The sequence below is a fragment of the Lynx rufus genome, unplaced genomic scaffold (genome assembly GCF_022079265.1).
Source record: "Lynx rufus isolate CCGP_SWC_20201006 ecotype Redwood Valley unplaced genomic scaffold, mLynRuf1.p SCAF_1, whole genome shotgun sequence".
Classification (NCBI taxonomy): Eukaryota; Metazoa; Chordata; class Mammalia; order Carnivora; family Felidae; genus Lynx; species Lynx rufus.
In genome coordinates this window covers 5,805,698-5,824,273 of record NW_025814823.1, presented here as the reverse complement: position 1 = coordinate 5,824,273, position 18,576 = coordinate 5,805,698, and the positions used below count along the sequence as shown (strand labels likewise).

The window sequence follows — 18,576 nt, the reverse complement described above, 5'->3', positions numbered from 1 at the left end:
TTTTACCCAATGTCTGAAGAAATTATTTCATATGTTTCGTCCAATTCTCTCTTTCTTTCTTTCTTTGGAAAGAGAGTGCATACATAATCAGGGGAGGGGGCAGAGGGAGAAAGAGAGTCAGAGACAGAGACAGAGAGAAAGAGACAGAGAGAGACAGAGAGAGAATCCCAAGCAGGCTCTATGCTTAGTGCAGAGCCCAAAGCAGGGCTCCATCTCATGACTATGAGACCATGACCTGAGCCGAAATCAAGAGTTGGACGCTTAACCGAATGAGCCACCCAGGTGCCCCCCATCCAATTATCTAATTGACTATTAGCAAGAGGAAAAGTACTGTTACTTCTTTATGGGTGGCAGGTAGAGTCCTGGTCTTGCTAATTTTCTTGTCACTGGTCTGTCATGTACTGAGAAAGGTGAGTGAAAGTCTTCTCCTACTAAAATATTTGTTTCCCTTTTAATTTCTCATAGTTTATGGTTTAGAAATGTTATTTGTTCTTCCAGTACTCCAAGTTGTTTCACACTCATTGCAATTTGTACCATTTGGCATTATAAAGTGCTTGTTTAATTCTCTTCACCCTCAATTTCTTAATTAATATTAATACCATGTTTTATGCTTTTAATTTGTATTTTCCTTCCCTGTAATTTGCTTTTCAAACTTTATGAATTACTTTTATTTTAAGGCCTGTTGCTTGTATACAGTATAGAACTGTTTTGTTCTTGAGATATAATCAGAGAGTAGTTTTTTTTTCAAAAAAATAGGTTTTCTTTGCAATATCTCATTAGACTTCACATTTCCTGTTTTAATATTTTTTTTCTAATCTTTAATTATGCGGTTGGATTTCTTTGTGAGTTCCTTGTGTATTGTCTTCTGGTATTCAGGAAGGTTTGGATTTTTGTTCTTATGCTTATTTTTATTGTAAGTTTAATAGACATTGCTCTCTTTCTTTGGACAAATCCATTTGTTTCCAAGTATGAAAAAATTTTGTTTCCCATCCTTCATTTCCCTTCCCTTTCCTCTAGCATCCCATTATCTCCTTTACACTTTATATGAACTTATAATTCCATTACTTGATTGTTAGCTTTGAATGTTCTTATTTGACTCCTAATTATAGTTGAGACAATCTGCAAACTTACTCTACTTCCCATCTCATTCACATATGCCCTCAGATATTGTATGAATTAACATCATTTCCACATTGTCTGGGCGCTGAATAACTACAATCATATTGATTATTCTAACACTATGTTTGTTTTTGGTTTTGCTTTCTTCATTTTAATTCTACAATTAACATATCAAATGCTCACAACAAGCCTTTTTTGCTCTGGCTTCTCCAATCATTTCTTTGTTAGCTGGGTAAAATAGTTTTTTTTTCCAAAATTCCTTGGTGAGTATACATCATCTAATAAGTTTTGCTGATCTTCTATTTATTTGCTTTCAAACCATTTTCAAACATATTTTATACATTACACAAATGTATAGTATAGTATAGTATAGTATAGTATAGTAGATAATAACCATATAAATCACGTAGAATAGAATATCCTGCCTTTTTCCCTACAGTCTCTTTTCATTGATGCTGTGCCTGCTACTTTTGTATTATTCCTCAAGAAACCAGATTTTTCTTTCCCAGCTACTAGAAGAAGTTTCTTTTAAGGAGAGTATTTTTGCCGATATTTTCTGAGGTCTGCTGCCCTCAGCCAGCTTGGAATTTGCTTTACCCTGGAGCTTTTACTATCACTTACCGAGCACAGCTTCTGTGCTCACCTTAGCTGCTTTGAAACCCTAATTAGCTTTCTGAGATTGTGGATTTTTTTTTGTCTCCTAGTTACCCCGACAAAGATTCTGTGGAGGTTTTCTCTATTTGCATCATTGATTTTGTACAGTATCCAGAAGGAAAAGAATCTCTGTTTCACATCACCATGTGCATAGTGGAAGTTTCCCTGGTGACCCAACAAAGCTTCCCTTTCTCTTTTCCCTTTGTGAATATGCAGTTGGACAACATAAGTCAATATGGCCTTTTTTTTTTCTTTTTTTGCAGTTTTCTCCCTGTTTCTAGGCAGTTACAAGATTGTTCTCATCTATACTGTCACCCCATTCCCAATAAAACTCACCAAGTTAGGTCTATACACAATCCAGACTCATTGTCACTTCCCTAGGTGACCCCACATATTTACCTATAGGTTCTGTCAATGAGATGCCCTAATATTCCACTGCAGATAATTTTAAGAAAGGGTATGAGCCTTGTGTATTTTTAGTGAGTTCTTAATCAGGAGAAAATGGAATGAGTGAGCTTCTGAATTGGTATTAAGATCAGGGATTTGCACCCCAATATTTCCATATCAACCACGACCAGAAGCACCAGTATATATTCGAGAATTTTTAAAAGGGAAAATAAGGGGCACCTGAGTGACTCAGTCGGTTAACCGTCCGACTTTGGCTCAGGTAATGACGATCTCGCGGTTCATGGGTTCGAGCCCTGCGGCGGGCTCTGTGCTGACAGCTCAGAGCCTGGAGCCTGCTTCTGATTCTGTGTCTCCCCCTCTCTGCCCCTCCTCCACTCATGCTCTGTCTCTGTCTCTCTCTCTCAAAAATAAACATTAAAAAAAATAAAAAGTGAAAATAAGTGAAAAAAAATCATCCTAATCTTGAGATAGTTTTGACTCTTTATACAGAATGAAATTCATAAGTTATAGCAGACTTAGCAATAATTGAAGAGACTATGAAATTCCATTGTAAATTTAAGTTACCTGTTAGGTTTATTATTTTAGTAATCCTGGAAAAGAAATAGTGTCAAAGGTGTTATTTCAAAATCCTTAAAATCCTAATCTTGTTTTCCAGCGTCACTCATTGGATTGGACTTTCGGTTTCCCAGATGGCTTATTTGCATGTGAAACTAGGTTTAATAATCACATTCATGTGCTCCTTGCAATTTATTGATTCATTTGTTGCTTAATATATCTTTGGAGTGAGAAATGGAAAAGTGTCCCAACGACAGGCGAAGCATCGTTGTCACTTTAGAAATATGACCAATAATTGAGAAACATTTTTGGTGGCCAATATGGGTACCTTTGGTAAAAATAAATTCAAATCTATATTTAAAACTCTATAAAAGTAAATAAATGACTTTTCATCTTTCAGATATGGTCTTACAAGGGGGTTACACTACAGACTATTTGTTTCTTGGAAATTTCATTTATACGGTAAGATTACCCATATGATTCAATCACTGTTTCTAGTTTTTAATTGAAAAGTTCAAGCATTATAAGAATTCCATAGTTTTAAATCTCCCTCATGCTCCCATACTTTTTCCAAGGAGGAACAGTGGTTGCATATGCATGTGTGTTGTGTGTGTATATATATACACACACATATGTAATTTGTAGGAATGTGAAATACATGTACCTAATGTATATTATCCTCTCTTCTTTTGTACAAGTAGGGAGATGCTCTTTTATACCTTGTTTTTTCACTACACAGTGTACCTGGGTGATGGTATTTAACTAGTCTCCTATTAGTGGAAAGATTGTTCTGGGTCCTTTGCCATTATCAATAGTGTTGCAGAGTCTATTCTTTATGCCCATGGGTAGGTAGATCTGTAGGACAAATTTCTGGAAGTGTAACTGGCTGGATCAGAGAGTACTGTGAATCTTGGAAATTATTACTAAATTATCCCCCAAATAGGTTGAACACAGTTAGTCATGAGAATATCAGTTTCCCCAAGTCCCCAGTGGCGGTAAGTCTTACCACACTTTTTGATCTAGTAGGTAAAATGGTATTCTATTGCAGTTTTTGCTTTGAGGATAGTGTATTTGCATGAAGTAAAAAAAACCCTTTCGTTTCTTTTGTATGTGTGTGTATAAAAGTTTGTTGAATTACTTTACCAATTGTCCTCTAGGGTTGTTGGTCTTTTTATTAGTAGTAGTAGATATTTATGTGTTAAGGATGTTAATTTTCCCCCCATATTTGTTACATAAATATATTTCCAGTTTTGCATATTATTTTTCATGCCATTTTTGTCATGCATGTATTCTGCATGTTGGTTTTATGTAGTTAAATTTATTGATATTTTTCTTTATGGCTTCTGAGTTTTGTGTCTTATTCACAATGTTGTATGTTATTCTTTTGGTCTGCAAGTGGAAACATATTCCTCTGCATGTCTGTTTTTTTTTTTTTTTTCATTTAACAACACATGTTGGAACAACAAAACCACAAACCATGTTTTTCCTCATGTTTTCTTCTACATAAGAAGCAATTTATTGGCATATTGCCTCTTTTCACTTTAGCTGGTTGTCGTTATTACTTCATGATAATGGGCGTGGCTTTTAACTCTGTGTTATATCTTCCTAAACATCAAATGAGGTTAGGTAGTATTTTCTTATTTATGTGGACATACGCATATAGTAAATTTCCTTCTTTTCAGACCTCCTCACATATAGACATGCATGCATACAAACATAAAAGATATTCCTTGTTAAGATGCCCAAGTAAATTGATATAAAGGAATCTCAATCTCCTAAGACAAAAAATGAATATATACAGTAAAACCAGCAACAACAAACTACGGCAAAATCAACTCAGCACAGCAACCAAAGAAGTAGAGGGGACTGCACCAATGCTAAAAACCTCAAAATGAGATGTCAGGGGAGAAATGGGAGAGTTGGCGGGGTCAGCATGGTGACATCACTGATCCAGCTTTCCTGACATGCTGTTCCCAGTGCTAGTGAGTTGGAGGAAGCACTAAGCCAAAACAGAGCAGCTGGAGGAATGGAGTAAACCTCCAGGGAAGTAGAGTCTGCCTTGATGCTCTCAGGGAATCGAAGAAGGCCAGTGGGACTAAAGCACAGTGCAAACTGTGGCGGGCAAGGGAGGCTCAGGATAATGGCAAAGACGAACTTGGAGTGGTGGGTAGGGGCCAGTGCCTTGCCACCTTCAAGGTTTTGGAGAAGCTTAGATGGGACGATGCAGGCTAGCTGCAGTGCTGAGTCTAGAGCGAGAAGAGTGGACATAAAGTCTGCTTCAAAAGCAGGACTTTAAACACCCAGTGTATCACACGTCTGTTGCTGCACAGGAACCCACACTGTGACAAAATCATACTTAATGGAACACTGAAAGCTTTTTTTTTTTTGAGATTAAGAATAGATGAAAAGTAAGAAAGTTGCTTGGTTTTCCCACCTTTCTTCGCCATCGTGGAGAAGTAAGATAAGGGGAGGAGCACAAGACGTTGAAAGGGGAAAAGCTGGTTTTCAACCATAGATGACACAAGTGTGCACGCAGAAAACACAAAAAAATTCTACAGATAAAATATTACAGTTACTAAGAGAGGCTGGCAGCTTGCTGGATATTGGCCAATATTTAAAAAATAAGAAATTCTATTTCAATATACCAACAATAATTTTTGGAAAATAAAAAATGTATATACTATTTTACCATTGTATCAAAAATAGGAAAAACATGAATAAATCTAACAAATGACATCCATGACTTCTGAGGAAAATTATAAGACTTGATTGGAAACATTAAGAACGTCTAAATGGAGAAATATACCATGCTCATTAATTGGAATACTCAATACTATAAAGGAAGTCAGCTGTCCTCAAATTGATTTATAGATTTACTGTAATCCCAATCAAAAGCCCCAGATGCCTGATGAGCTATTTCTAAAGTATGTATATGTCCAAATGCAAAAGGCCAAGAATAAGCCAATTTCAATCTCCCTCATCAACTGTGCTTTTTATCGATGGCACTTGGATTTCTCATCAGAAAGAAATCTTCCATTCCATTTATAAAGAATGTAAATATAGGCTCATGATAGAAGCATGGCTTTTGTCATATGTTGAAGGGCTTCTAAATATGAAGCACTTATTGAGAGGCAATACATTCTCTCCTTAATTAAAAGCTAGTAAAGCAATTAGCAACTATGGCACCAGAGTTCACTGGACATGGAGAAGGGGGGTCGGGGGTAGGGGGAGTCAGGGAGGGAGTGGGGTGATGTGGACCCTAATGGAAATTATAATACATTTTCCCAATCTATTTCCCCTTTCCATCTCTTTGCACAGTATGTAGTTGTTACTGTTTGTCTGAAAGCTGGTTTAGAGACACTATCTTGGAATAAAGTGAGTATTCTTCAGGGTAGTTCCTCAATCCAGTATAGTTGTTTGCATGTTGATTTACTTTTTAAACTTTAGAAAATAAGCATCTTGTTCTGTTCTTCATATCTTACCTTCTTTTGTTTTGCATATTGAAATGATGATTTAAGCTGATGGCATGTTAGCCATCTAATGTTTTTAAAAATTCATTTCCCTGCCTTATATCTTAAATAGATTCAATTTATCATGATATTAATTGAGATCCTTAATTATTATTATCCAAGTACAGAACTATAATAGAAAATTTAGCGAATACAGAAAAGGAAAGAAATAAAAATTGCTTATACGTTTCAATGTCAATGACATGGACATTTTGGTTTCTATTTTTTCAGTCTTTGTTTTATTTGTTTATTTTTCATAAAAATAGAATTCTAATGTACCTAACAGTTTATGATTTGTTTTTCACTAGACACTAGATCTTTAACATTTTTCCATATCTTTAACATTTATACCTCATTTAATGACTGTATAATATTTTATCACTTGGAGACTTATTATTTATATTTTTAGAATAATTGTTTTTTAACTTCTGTTACTGTAAATGATATATAATCAGTACTGTTATGAACACAGATGTACTTGTGTATTTACAGACACGAGTAATAATTTCCCTAGGATATTATTAAAAGTGGAACTTCTGATACGTAGAATGTTTTTATAAACTGATCAGTAATTTAAGTGAATCTATATGTAGGTACATATACACCTATAAATAAGTTGTTTTCCAAGCTGCACTCAAAAGTTTCTGACAGAAAATGAATTTTAACTGGCCTGTCACTTTTGGAGAGCTAAGATTATGTAGCATATCATGAGTTTCTGCTCCAGTGTAATCAACACAGTTCTCACTGCTACTGTCCCCAACTGAACATCAACATAAAGGTGGGACTGAAGTGTGCCAAACAAAAATTATTTTATTAGCAATTCATAAGGCACACCACTTGTAAATGTGGTATTATACTGCATTAATGTAACATAAACAAGCAATTATTTTCTATTCCTCCTTTTAATTGTTATTAAATTCCCTGCACTATGAATGTTTCTTAGATCCACGATGACCTTACACTATCCACATACGGTGAATCTCATTTACGAATACGGCATCACTTCAAGGCCAAAGCAGACTTAACAAAACACAGAGGTCTCTTCTGGCCTACAAGCTACCAGGCTCCTGCCCTCCAGCTCACATGTTGGCCAGGAAGGAGCCTGGGGATTAGGGCAGCAAAGCAAAGGGACTAGTTCTCCCGTTTGGTCAGAGGCTGCTCTGCCCTGTGTGGACAGTCCAAGAGGGAGCTTGTGCTTCTTCACTGGGGAAGAAGATTCTGCAAGCCACTATTTAGGTACAGAGAAGGAGCCAGGGCAGAGATAACAGAATATATCTTAGAGCAGCAATTGTGGCTTACTGCTGTCCCCCAGGGGATGGTCCCGACAGAAACCCACCTGGGATCCAAGCCACGCAGAATGCCTCCCATTGCAGCTCATGTTTATGCCAACTCTAAGGGAATGGTTACATGGAAATGCACTCAAGTGTTAGAAGAGTTTAAAGCTCACGCTCTTGAGCGGATTCTCTTCTCCATCATCTCCTACGTGACCACAAGAGAGAAATCCTTTGAGTAAGAGATGATTTCCAAAGAGTGTAAAAAACTGCCTTTGAAAGTGACTCATAAACAAGTAACAATAAATACTCTAATAAACAGCAGATTGGGGTTTTTCCCTCCATATTTTTTTGTTCAGATAGGATTAAGCAATGAGCAGTACCTACTAGGATGACAGCACTTGAACCCTTAAGAAATTATCTCATCTAACAAACTGAGGGTTGATGGGGGGTGGGAGGGAGGGGGGGGGTGGGAGGGAGGGGAGGGTGGGTGATGGGTATTGAAGAGGGCATCTTTTGGGATGAGCACTGGGTGTTGTATGGAAACCAATATGACAATAAATTTCATATATTGAAAAAAAAGAAATTATCTCATCTAGCGAATCACTGATTTATGCATAGATGATAACTCTGAGGTACCCAGTACGACCAGGTTTAGAGCACAGGTCTCCTACTCGTTGTCATTACGAATCACTGATTTATGCATAGATGATAACTCTGAGGTACCCAGTACGACTAGGTTTAGAGCACAGGTCTCCTACTCGTTGTCATTACAATTCCTCTGCTAACACAAATCATACAAGGCAACAGATCAGATCAACAGAAGGACCTGCCTTCTTATCATTTACCATTAAGAATTTGGCAGTTTCTAGCCCCAGGCACAGACAGTGATCCTTCACCCAAGATTACCTTGATCTGACTGACATAGGGACTTTATATGCACAGAAAACCCTCCAGTTTCATTCAGTCTAAGAATCACAACTTCTGCCATTTTCCCAGAATTATTCATGCAGGACAGATATGATAAGGTCGAATTTTTACCCCTCTCAATGACTTCTGTTCAAACTTTATTCTGAGAAGGATGTTAGAAAGGAAAGCTCAAGTGTCAAGAAATCAAAAGACTGTCATTTTCTTCATGTGAGAACATATGGCCCGGACAGTTGATAGAGTTAAGTAATTTCTTCCTTTTAAATGGAAAAGGCTGAAGGGTTTCTGTAATATTTTTCTTTCTGCAGTTTAATCATCTGGCAATTTGGGGAAGCATAATTATATGGCTGGTGTTTTTTGCAATTTACTCTTTCTTATGGCCCACCGTTCCTGTTGCTCCTGAAATGACAGGACAGGTTAGTTCTATTAACTGTCAGTGGTGAGTATGCTTTACATTCCTCATGAAAACTTATGTTTGTTAATAATAACAGTCTGTGGGGTGCCTGGTGGCTCAGTCGGTTAAGCGTCCGACTTCGGCTCAGGTCATGATCTCACAGTCCGTGAGTTCGAGCCCCGCGTCGGGCTCTGTGCTGACAGCTCGGAGCCTGGAGCCTGTTTCAGATTCTGTGTCTCCCTCTCTCTCTGTCCCTCCCCCGTTCATGCTCTGTCTCTCTCTGTCTCAAAAATAAATAAACATTAAAACAATTTTTTTTTTAAATAACAACAGTCTGCTACCTACTTTCAAAGTAATTTGGAAAGAAAAGATGAAATCAATACAATTAGAAATAGCTGGTGACCCAACTAAATTCTGGTTGAAGTTTTAGTTATAATATTGTTTTATCGAAATCGCATTACTTCAAACTTCAAAATTACTTAGCTATGGTTTCCAAAATTGTTATCTTTTGTAACTAACTGATAAAAGGTATAATCACAATCATCTAAAATAGCTAATATTGTAGTTATATTTTTCATGTTAATGTGCTATATGCTTAAATTATTAGGTACTTTTTATAAAGTATGTATGGCAACTAAGAAACCATTTTTATTTTAAATGTTTAACCAGAATGGACATTCCTTGGACCTCCAGAAGCTCCAGCTTCTAAATATTAGAAACTTTTATTTCAGTTATGTTAAACCTCAGAGGTGATATAATTTTTAGACTTTTACAATTGTTTACATATTTATAAATTCTACTTTGTCTATACCTATTATGGGGAATAGGTCTATGATGCTTACAAAATGGATCACAGAATTATGATTTTAGGAGTAGAGGTAGCCTTGGTCCAAAGTTATTCACTTGCCAAATGGAGAAACACAGGTCCAGAGTTGTCCGGTTCAATCCCAGTGGTCTGTCTATCACACAGTCATCCTTCACACTCCCTGTCTTTCTCTGTGGAAATGGGAGATGACCCTTGTACCCCTGGATCACGGCAGCCCACTTCCCAGGAAATAAGAATTTTAAGAGACTTCTTGTTTTAGCCATGACCAAGTGGCCAGGATTGGATGAACCTGACAAAAACAACTCTGAAAACTAAACAAGATATAAGAATTGTTTGAACACACTGGCTAGAAATGAACAGAGATAATACTCGAGGGAATGGTTCTTGAAAAAAAGGGAAGCCTTTTCCATCCTTTCCTTCTTTACCCTGGCTCCTTCCCTATGAGCATTCCTCAGCTTGTAGTGCAAGAAAAAAAGCCCAAAGTTAATGCAGTGATCTTACTGGGAAGATCACTGGATCACTCCCAGTGATCTTACTGGGAGTGATTCTACTGGGAGGTAGAATTCAGAGTCCTAGGCTGCCGAAATGCCTGGACTTGAGGGACAAAACCCTCAAGAAGAGGCAGCCATAGAGAAGTGAGAAGCACAGTATCAGGGAAAGACTTTGATAGGGTCAAGGGTTGTTTGAAGTTTTGTTTTCCCTTGAGGCCATGGTAGTTATTATTTCCATGGTGTAGGTAGTACTTTCTTCTAATTTGAGGCATTTACATCTAGGCCATGGCTTTTCTGGGATCTCAGGAAGACCCCGAATGTTTACCAAGGGCATTCCCATTTGGCAAGGCTTAAACTACAATCTCTGTCTCCCCAGCACTGGGTGGGTGCCACGTCTTTGCTTGGTTTTTCAACCTGCCATCTCTTTTCTGCTGGGTCTCTGAAAGTCTCACCCCGCACATTCACTGTTTAAGAGTCAATCCAGGAGTTAAGGGCAACAGACACACTTCATTTATATGTCAAAGAGGAAACTGAGCATTATGAACTCTGAAAATGAAAACATGACATATCAAAATTTATAGGATGTAGCTGATGCATTACTTAGAGGGAAATTTTTAGCACCATAATCATGTCTGTAAAAAAGAAGGTTCTCAAATATCAGCTCTAGCTTCCATGTTAAGAAACTAGAAAAAGGACAAATGAAACCCAAACTGAGAAGAAAGGAAATAATAAAGATAAAATGGCCAAATTATACAATGGTCAAAATATTCAAATAGATACTTCACCAAAGAATACATATGAATAACAAAGGAAAAGAAAAGATGCTTAACATCATTAGTTATGAGATAAATACAGATTAAACTGAGACAGCAGCACACAACTATGAGAATGGCTGCAACTATAAAAATGTCAACACCAAGTGTCCCTGAGGATGCAAAGCAACTGCCACCCTCATATGCTGCGCATAAGAATGTAAAACGCTTTCTCCGGCTCTGTGCTGACAGCTCAGAACCTGGAGCCTGCTTCAGATTCCGTGTCTCCTTCTCTCTCTGCCCCTCTCCCGCTGGTGTTCTGTGTCTCTCTCTGCCTTTCAAAAATAAATAAATGTTTAAAAAAATTTTTTTTAATAAAAAAATGTAAAATGCTTTGGAAAGCAGTTTGGCAGTTTCATAAAGGTCTTAACATACGTGTTATAGCGTGTATTTAACATGCTATAATGCCCAATGTTTTAGCAGCATTATCAACAATAGCCAAACTATGGAGAGACCCCAAACGTCCATCAACCAATTAATGGATAAAGAAGATGTGGTATATGTACACAATGGAATATTACTCAGCCATCAAAAAGAATGAAATCTTGCCATTTGCCATGATGTTGATGGAGCCAGGATGTATTATCCTAAGTGAATTAGGTCAATCAGAGAAAGACAAATACCATATAGACGAACATATGGGAAGAAGGGGATAAGAGAAGAGAGGGAAACAAACCACAAGAGACTCTTAACGATATAGAACAAATCATGGGTTGATGGAGGGAGGTGGAGGGGAGATGGGGCTAGATGGGTGATGAGTATTAAGGAGGGCACTTGTTGTGATGAGTGCTGGGTGTTGTATGTAAGTGACAAATCACTGAATTCTTCTCCTGGAACCAATATGGCACTGTATGTTAATTAACTAAACTTTAAGTTAAAAAAAAGGGGAAAAAAAAGTATAACATACATATACCATAAGAACCTGTCATTCCACTCCCTGATATTTACCCAAAAGAAATGAAAGCATACGTCCACAAAAAGACTTGAATATAAATATTCAAGGCTGCCTTGTTTGCAACAGCCCAAACTGGGAACAGCACAAAAGTGCATTGACTGGTGAATAAAAAGACAAATCACCATACAACTGAATTATTACTCAGCAATAAAAATGAATAAACTGTTGACATATACAACAACTTGGATGGCTCTCAAAATAATTATGTTGAGAGAAATAAACCAGGCCAAGAAGTTTACAAACTGTATGGATCTGTTTATAGAAATTTCCAACAAATTTATAGTGACAGAAAGCAGATCAATTGTAAACTGGAGACAGGGGTGGTGGGTGGTAAAAGGCACACGAGGGCAGGAAGGAGTGCTTACACTGAAGGATAAAGAGACTTCTGGGGGTGCTAGTTATATTCTTGCTTGTGTTAATGAGCTCATGGATATAATGTATGCCAAACATATCAAATTGTTCACTTTAAATATGTTCAGTGTATTTTAAGTCAAACTATGCCTTGATAAAGCTGTTAAAATAATAAAATATTTAAATGAGACTTAATTCATGAATGTGGTGGAATAAGCGCTGTAGTAAGGGAATGGTGATAGGCTGGTTTTTTCCCATTTTAAAAGAGAATATTTATATTGTCATAAATTCTGTATTAAAATTGAGAATTTTAATGAAAACCTGAGAACTTTTACCCTAAGATCAGGAACAAGAAAAGGATATCTACTCTCACCACTTCTTTTCAACATAGTACTAGAAGTCCTAGCCACAGCAATCAGACAAGAAAAAGAGATAAAAGGCACCCAAATTGGTTAGGAAGAAGGAAAACTGTCACTATTTGCAGATGACATAATACTGTATGTAGAAAACACTGAAGACACCACCAAAAAAACAAACAAACAAACAAACTACTGGACCTTATAATGAATTCAGTAAGGTCGCAGGACACAAAATCAATATACAGAAATCCACTGCATTTCTATACGTTAATAATGAAGTAGGAGAAAGAGAAATTAAGAAAACAATCCATTTACAACTGCACCAAAACCAAGAAGATACCTAGGAATAAACTTAACCAAGGAGGTGACAGATCTGTACTCTGAAAACTATAAAACATTGATGAAAGAAACTGAAGATGACAAACAAATGGGAAGGTATTCCATGCTCATCGAATGGGAGAATAAATATCGTTAAAATGTCTATACTACCCAAAGCAATCTACACGTTTAGTGCAATCCCTATCAAAATACCAACAGAATTTTCACAGAACTAGAACAAATAATCCTTAAATTTGGTGGGACTACAAAAGATACCAAATAGCCAAGGCAATCTTGAGAAAAAAGAACGAAACTAGAGGTATCGCAATCCCATATTTCAAGATATATTACAAATCTGTAGTAAACAAAACAGTGTGGTGCTGACACAAAAACAGACACATAGATCAAAGGAACAGAATAGAGAACCCAGAAATAAACCCATTATTATATGACCAATTAATCTTCAAGAACGTGCAATAGGAAAAAGACATTCTCTTCAACAAATGATGTTGAGAAAACTGGGCAGCTAGATATAAAAGAATGCAACTGGACCACTTTCTTACATCATACACAAAAACAAACTAAAATTTATCATTTTAAGTCTTGTACTTTTCTGAATGTTTTAAGCATAAGTTGAGTGTTAAGGTGAAGGAATATGCAGTTTGTTGTTTAGATATTAAATGAAATATTTTTTTCTTACTTGTTCCTCAGTTCCTTTAAAAATCATTTCCCCAATACACCTTTCATGCATACGTCTAGAAGAAAGCTGTTCTCCACTGAGAGAGCCAAACAATAATAAGCCAGTTACTCTGGGCTTGAGCTACCTGCGTCTGGGTCCAGGGTGTTAAGGATATGTATTGTTTCAATTCTTAAAATATACTCAAATCTAGAGAGTGAGAACTCCTTGACGCTTGTAGCAAAGACGTATTTAATTTCTTCCTTTCCTTTGCTTTTTATTTCTATTCATAAATCATCTCTTTACCCTTGGCAAAACTGCCAAGACTGCTAGGAAAGGCAAAGTGTTTACATACAGATCTATTGATTTTCGTCACGCACACGTCACAGAAAAGGTTTTCCACTCTGAGTTTGGCATAGCATGCAGGAAATCTATTCACCAAACCAGTAACAACAAACCTCCCTACCGAAAAAGTATTGGGATCAGGCAGAATACTGGAACTGTGGAACAGAACTCCTGCAAGTAACTCCATTTGTGCTGAAGTTACCTAGTTTGATTACTTTTGTTATACATACAAAAGTCAAGAGTCTCACATACAGTTGGCCAACAGACACATGAAAAGATACTCAACGTTACTAATCATCAGTGAAACACAAATCAAAACCACAAGGACATACCGCCTCAAAACAGTCAGAATGGCTACTATCAAAAATACAGGAAATGACAAGTGTTGGTGAGGATGTGGCGAAAAGAGAACTGCTGAGCACTGTTGGTGGGAATGTAAACTGGTGCAGCCACTGTGGAAAACACTATGCCTCTTTGCACCTCTGTGATCAGGAGCAGCAGTACGTGATCAGAGCAAACACCTCCAATATTTGGAGAACAGGGTCCTTTTCCCTCGGCCAAATTCCCCTAACCTGTATGTGAGATGCTTCAGAAATATGTGCCACTTGGCTGGGAGTACATGATAGGGAGCTGCTACTGGGCAAAGAACTGAAATTGACCAAAACTAAACACAGTTTAATTTTGCAAGTTACCCCCTGGAATATGCAAGCCTTCAACAGATTCCAGAGTTCAAAAACAATTATAACAGACACATCCTATGAGTGCAATTACTGTCGGGGGCGGGGGGCATTGCTTCCTATTCTGCCATTGTCCTAGAATCCTGTTTTATTTATTTCTGCTCTATTCTTTATTATTTCCTTCCTTTTGGCGAGCTGTGGGCTTGGTTGTTCTTGTTTCTCTAGCTCCCAAGTTGTTAAGTTAGCTCATTTGAGATCTTTTTTTCTTGACGTAAACATTTATTACTATAAACTTCCTTCTTAAAACTGCTTTTGCCACAGCCCATAAGTGTTGATATGTTGTGTTTTCATTTTTGTTTGTCCAGAGACACTTTCCAGTTTCCTCTTTTGTTGTTTCTGAACTTGTTTTGTTGTTGTACCTTCTTTTTAAAGTATAATTAACATAGTGTTATTTAATTTCAAGTGTACAAGATAGTGATTCAACAACTCTATATATTATGCTATCTCACTTCAAGTGTAACTGCCCTCCATCACCATACGATGCTATTACGATATCCTTGATTATATTCATTCACCATGCTTTACCTTTAATCCCAAGACTTATTCATTCAATAACTGGAAGCCTGTACCTTCCACTCCTCTTTACCCATTTCACCAATCCTCTCATCCCCAACCCTCTGACAACCACCAGATTGTTCTCTGTATTTATGGGTCTGTTTCTGTTTGTTTATTCATTTGTTTTTAGATTCCATATGCAAATCAAATCATAGGGTATTTGTCTTTCTCTGTCTGATGTGTTTCACTTAGCATAATACCCTCTAGGTCTACCTGTGATGTCATAAATACCAAGATATCATTTTTTACTATGAAAATAATACACACACACACACACACACACACACACACACACCATTTCTTTATCCATTCATCTACTGATAGACACTTAAGTTGCATCCATGTCCTGTCTACTGTACATAATGCTGCAATAAATAGAGGGGTGCACATACGTTTTTGAAGTAGTGTTTTCTTTTTCTTTGGGTAAATACCCAGTACTGGAATTACTGGATCATACATTATTGCTTTTTAAATTCGAGGGACCTCCATGCTGTTCTCCATAGTGGCTCCATCAATTTACATTCTCAACAATGCACAAGGGTTCCTTTTCCTCCACATCCTCACCAACATTTGTTATTTATTTCTGGCCATTCTGAGATACAAGGTGATGTCTCACTACGGTTTTGATTTGCATTTCTCTGATGATTACTGACGACTAGTGATGTGAGGTAGCCTTTCATGTGTCTATTGGTCTGTAGGAAGTAGAATAAAAAAATTTACAAAAAAATATAGTAAAAAAATTTTTAAAAATTTATAAAAACGGAAAATAAAAATAAATTTTTTTCTTATTCTGTATTCAAGATTAAGAGAAGAAAAGGAAAAAAAAACCCAAATAGATGGACCAGCGAACAGAATGAAATCGAAATGAAATTATGTCCAGTTTGCCCTGGAAGCCAAACTATAAAGCACTGTGTATCTGCACACTTAGGAGGTGGAGAGACTTGTGGTCCTCTAGGGCTTGGTTGGTGCAGTTGGATGGGGCTTGGTGTAACGGCTCGATTCTCCACTAGGTGGCTCTGCTTAGCTTACGGGGATGGACGATGCACGTGTGTGGGAGAGGGGAAAATGGCATTACCCAGCTTCCCAGTCTGGCACAGGAACACCGCACTCTCACTGGCCAGCAGTCAAGCAACCCTCCTATGTCTCTGTTTTCTGTCCACTCCCTGCTTCTACACTGTCTGCATTCAAGCCATCCTGCCGCGCAGCACCTCCGTCCAGAATTTTATTTCAGACGGGGCTGTTTCCAACCCCCCCCCCCCCCCACTTCTGAGGGCCCTGTGGCTTGGACCTGCTCCAGCCCTCTGGGGGAGGGTCTCATTGAGCAATGGCTGGGTGCCGGCTCGCCCCAGCAGAAGTTCGTGCAATTGCACAGAAGAGGTTAAGGGGTTATGGTAAATCACAACGCACAACCGACACCACGTTTGGCCTCATCCCGGCATCTTTGTTTCAATGCCAGCAAACGTGGCCGTTCCCTGGGGTCTGCTGGGACCTCTGCCTGTGGGGAGGTCCTCTACCAAATGCCCTCCTAGCAGGGGAACTGCTTCTCCCCACGTAGCCCCCAGACCTCGGACCTCACTGCCTGCTCCCGGGGATTCGCCCTTCCCACCAGAGTACTGCCAGGTATTGAGCTGCGGAATTTCTGACTGCTCTCCCGTTTATAGAGCCCTAATGGTATTGAAACTCTCTCCTTTCTCCTTTCTCCTTTCTCCCTTTCTTGTCCAGTTACTTGTGGCTGTTTCCACTCTTTCCCTCCAGCTACTTTCAGCGGGAGTGCTTTTCCTATACTCTGCCCCCTTTCTCTGTCCTCTCTCTGCAAAAACAGCTCTCTACCCTCCATGGCCTCTCTCCCCCAGTTTACCTCTCCGCACTGTGTACATGCCAAGTTCTGTGGCTCAAGTTATGCAGATGCTTGTGTTCATCCTCAGATCAATTTTCTAGGAGTGCAAAATGGTTTGGTGCTCATCTAGTTGGATTTCAGGGACGAGAGAAGCAGAGAACTTCCACGCTGCTCCAGCATCCTGGCCCCTCCCTCAGGAAACCTCTATTGACCATCTATAAATCTTCCTTGGAAAAATGTCTATTCAGGTCCAATTTAGTTTAGTTTTGTTGTTGCTGAGTTCTGTAAGTTCTTTGTATATTTTGGATGTTAGGTTCTGATTGGATATATGATTTGCAAATATCTCCTGTTCAGTAGGATGTCTTTTGTTTGTTGATGGTTTCCTTTGCTGTGCAAAAGCTTTTCATTTGGGTGTAGTCCAAATAGTTGACTTTTGCTTTTTTCCCCCCTTGTCTGAGGAAACATATCTAGAAAAATGTCCCTGATGTCAAAAAGATTACACCTATGTTTTCTTCCAGGAGCTTTATGGTTTCAGGTCTCACTTTAATCCACTTCATTTTTGTGTATGGTGTAAGAAAGTGGTTCACTTTCATTCTTCTGTATATAGCTGTCCAGGTTTCTCAACATCATTTATTGAAAAGAGTGTCTTTCCCCCATTTTATGGTCTTGCTTCCTTTGTCATAGATTAATTGACCATATAAGCAGGGGTTTATTTCTGAACTCTCTATTCTTTTCCATTGATCTGCATGTCTATTTTGTGCCATACTGTTTTGATTACTATAGCTTGTAGTGATCAAAATCTAGGATCGTGATACCTCTAGTTTTGTTCTTTTCTCAAGATTGCTTCGGCTATTTGGTGTCTTTTGTATTTAGTATTACGTGTTCTAGTTCTGTAAAAAGTCCTATTGGTATTTCGATAGAGATTGAATGGAATCTATAGATTGCTTTGTGTAATATGGACATTTTAACAATATTAATTCTTCTAATCCATGAGGATGGAATATCTTTCCATTTGTGTCATTTAAAATTTCTTTCATCAATGTTTTACAGTTTTTAGAGTACAGATGTTTCATTTCTTTGGTTAAGTTTATTCCTAGGTATTTTATTCTTTTTGAATAAAATTTTAAGTGGGATGGTTTTCTTAATTTCTTTCTGCTACTTCATTCTTAGTGTATAGAAATACAACAGATCTCTGTGCATTGATTTTATATCCTGTGACCTTAGTGAACTCATTCATGAGTTCTAATAGTTGTTTGGCGGAGTCTAGAATTTTCTATATATACTATCATGCCATCTGCAAACAGTGACGGTTTTACTTCATCCTTACCAATTTGGATGCCTTTTATTTCTTTTTATTGTCTGACTGCTACAGCTAGGGCTCCCAGTACTACATTGAATAAAAGTGGTAAAAATGAACATCCGTGTCATGTTACTGATCTTAGAGGAAAAGCTCTCAGTTTTTCACCACTGCATATCA

At 37.8% G+C, this 18,576-nt stretch overlaps 1 protein-coding gene across 1 annotated transcript in view; it reads left to right on the top strand.

Annotated features, from left to right (window-relative positions):
- Positions 1-18,576, top strand: part of LOC124506879 (phospholipid-transporting ATPase IB-like) — a 188,388-nt gene that overhangs the window by 145,097 nt on the left and 24,715 nt on the right. Inside the window, exons 31-33 of the mRNA XM_047072938.1 lie at positions 3,137-3,198; positions 6,055-6,111; positions 8,752-8,882. Of these exons, the coding sequence (XP_046928894.1) occupies positions 3,137-3,198; positions 6,055-6,111; positions 8,752-8,882 (250 nt within the window). The remainder of the gene's footprint in view (positions 1-3,136; positions 3,199-6,054; positions 6,112-8,751; positions 8,883-18,576) is intronic.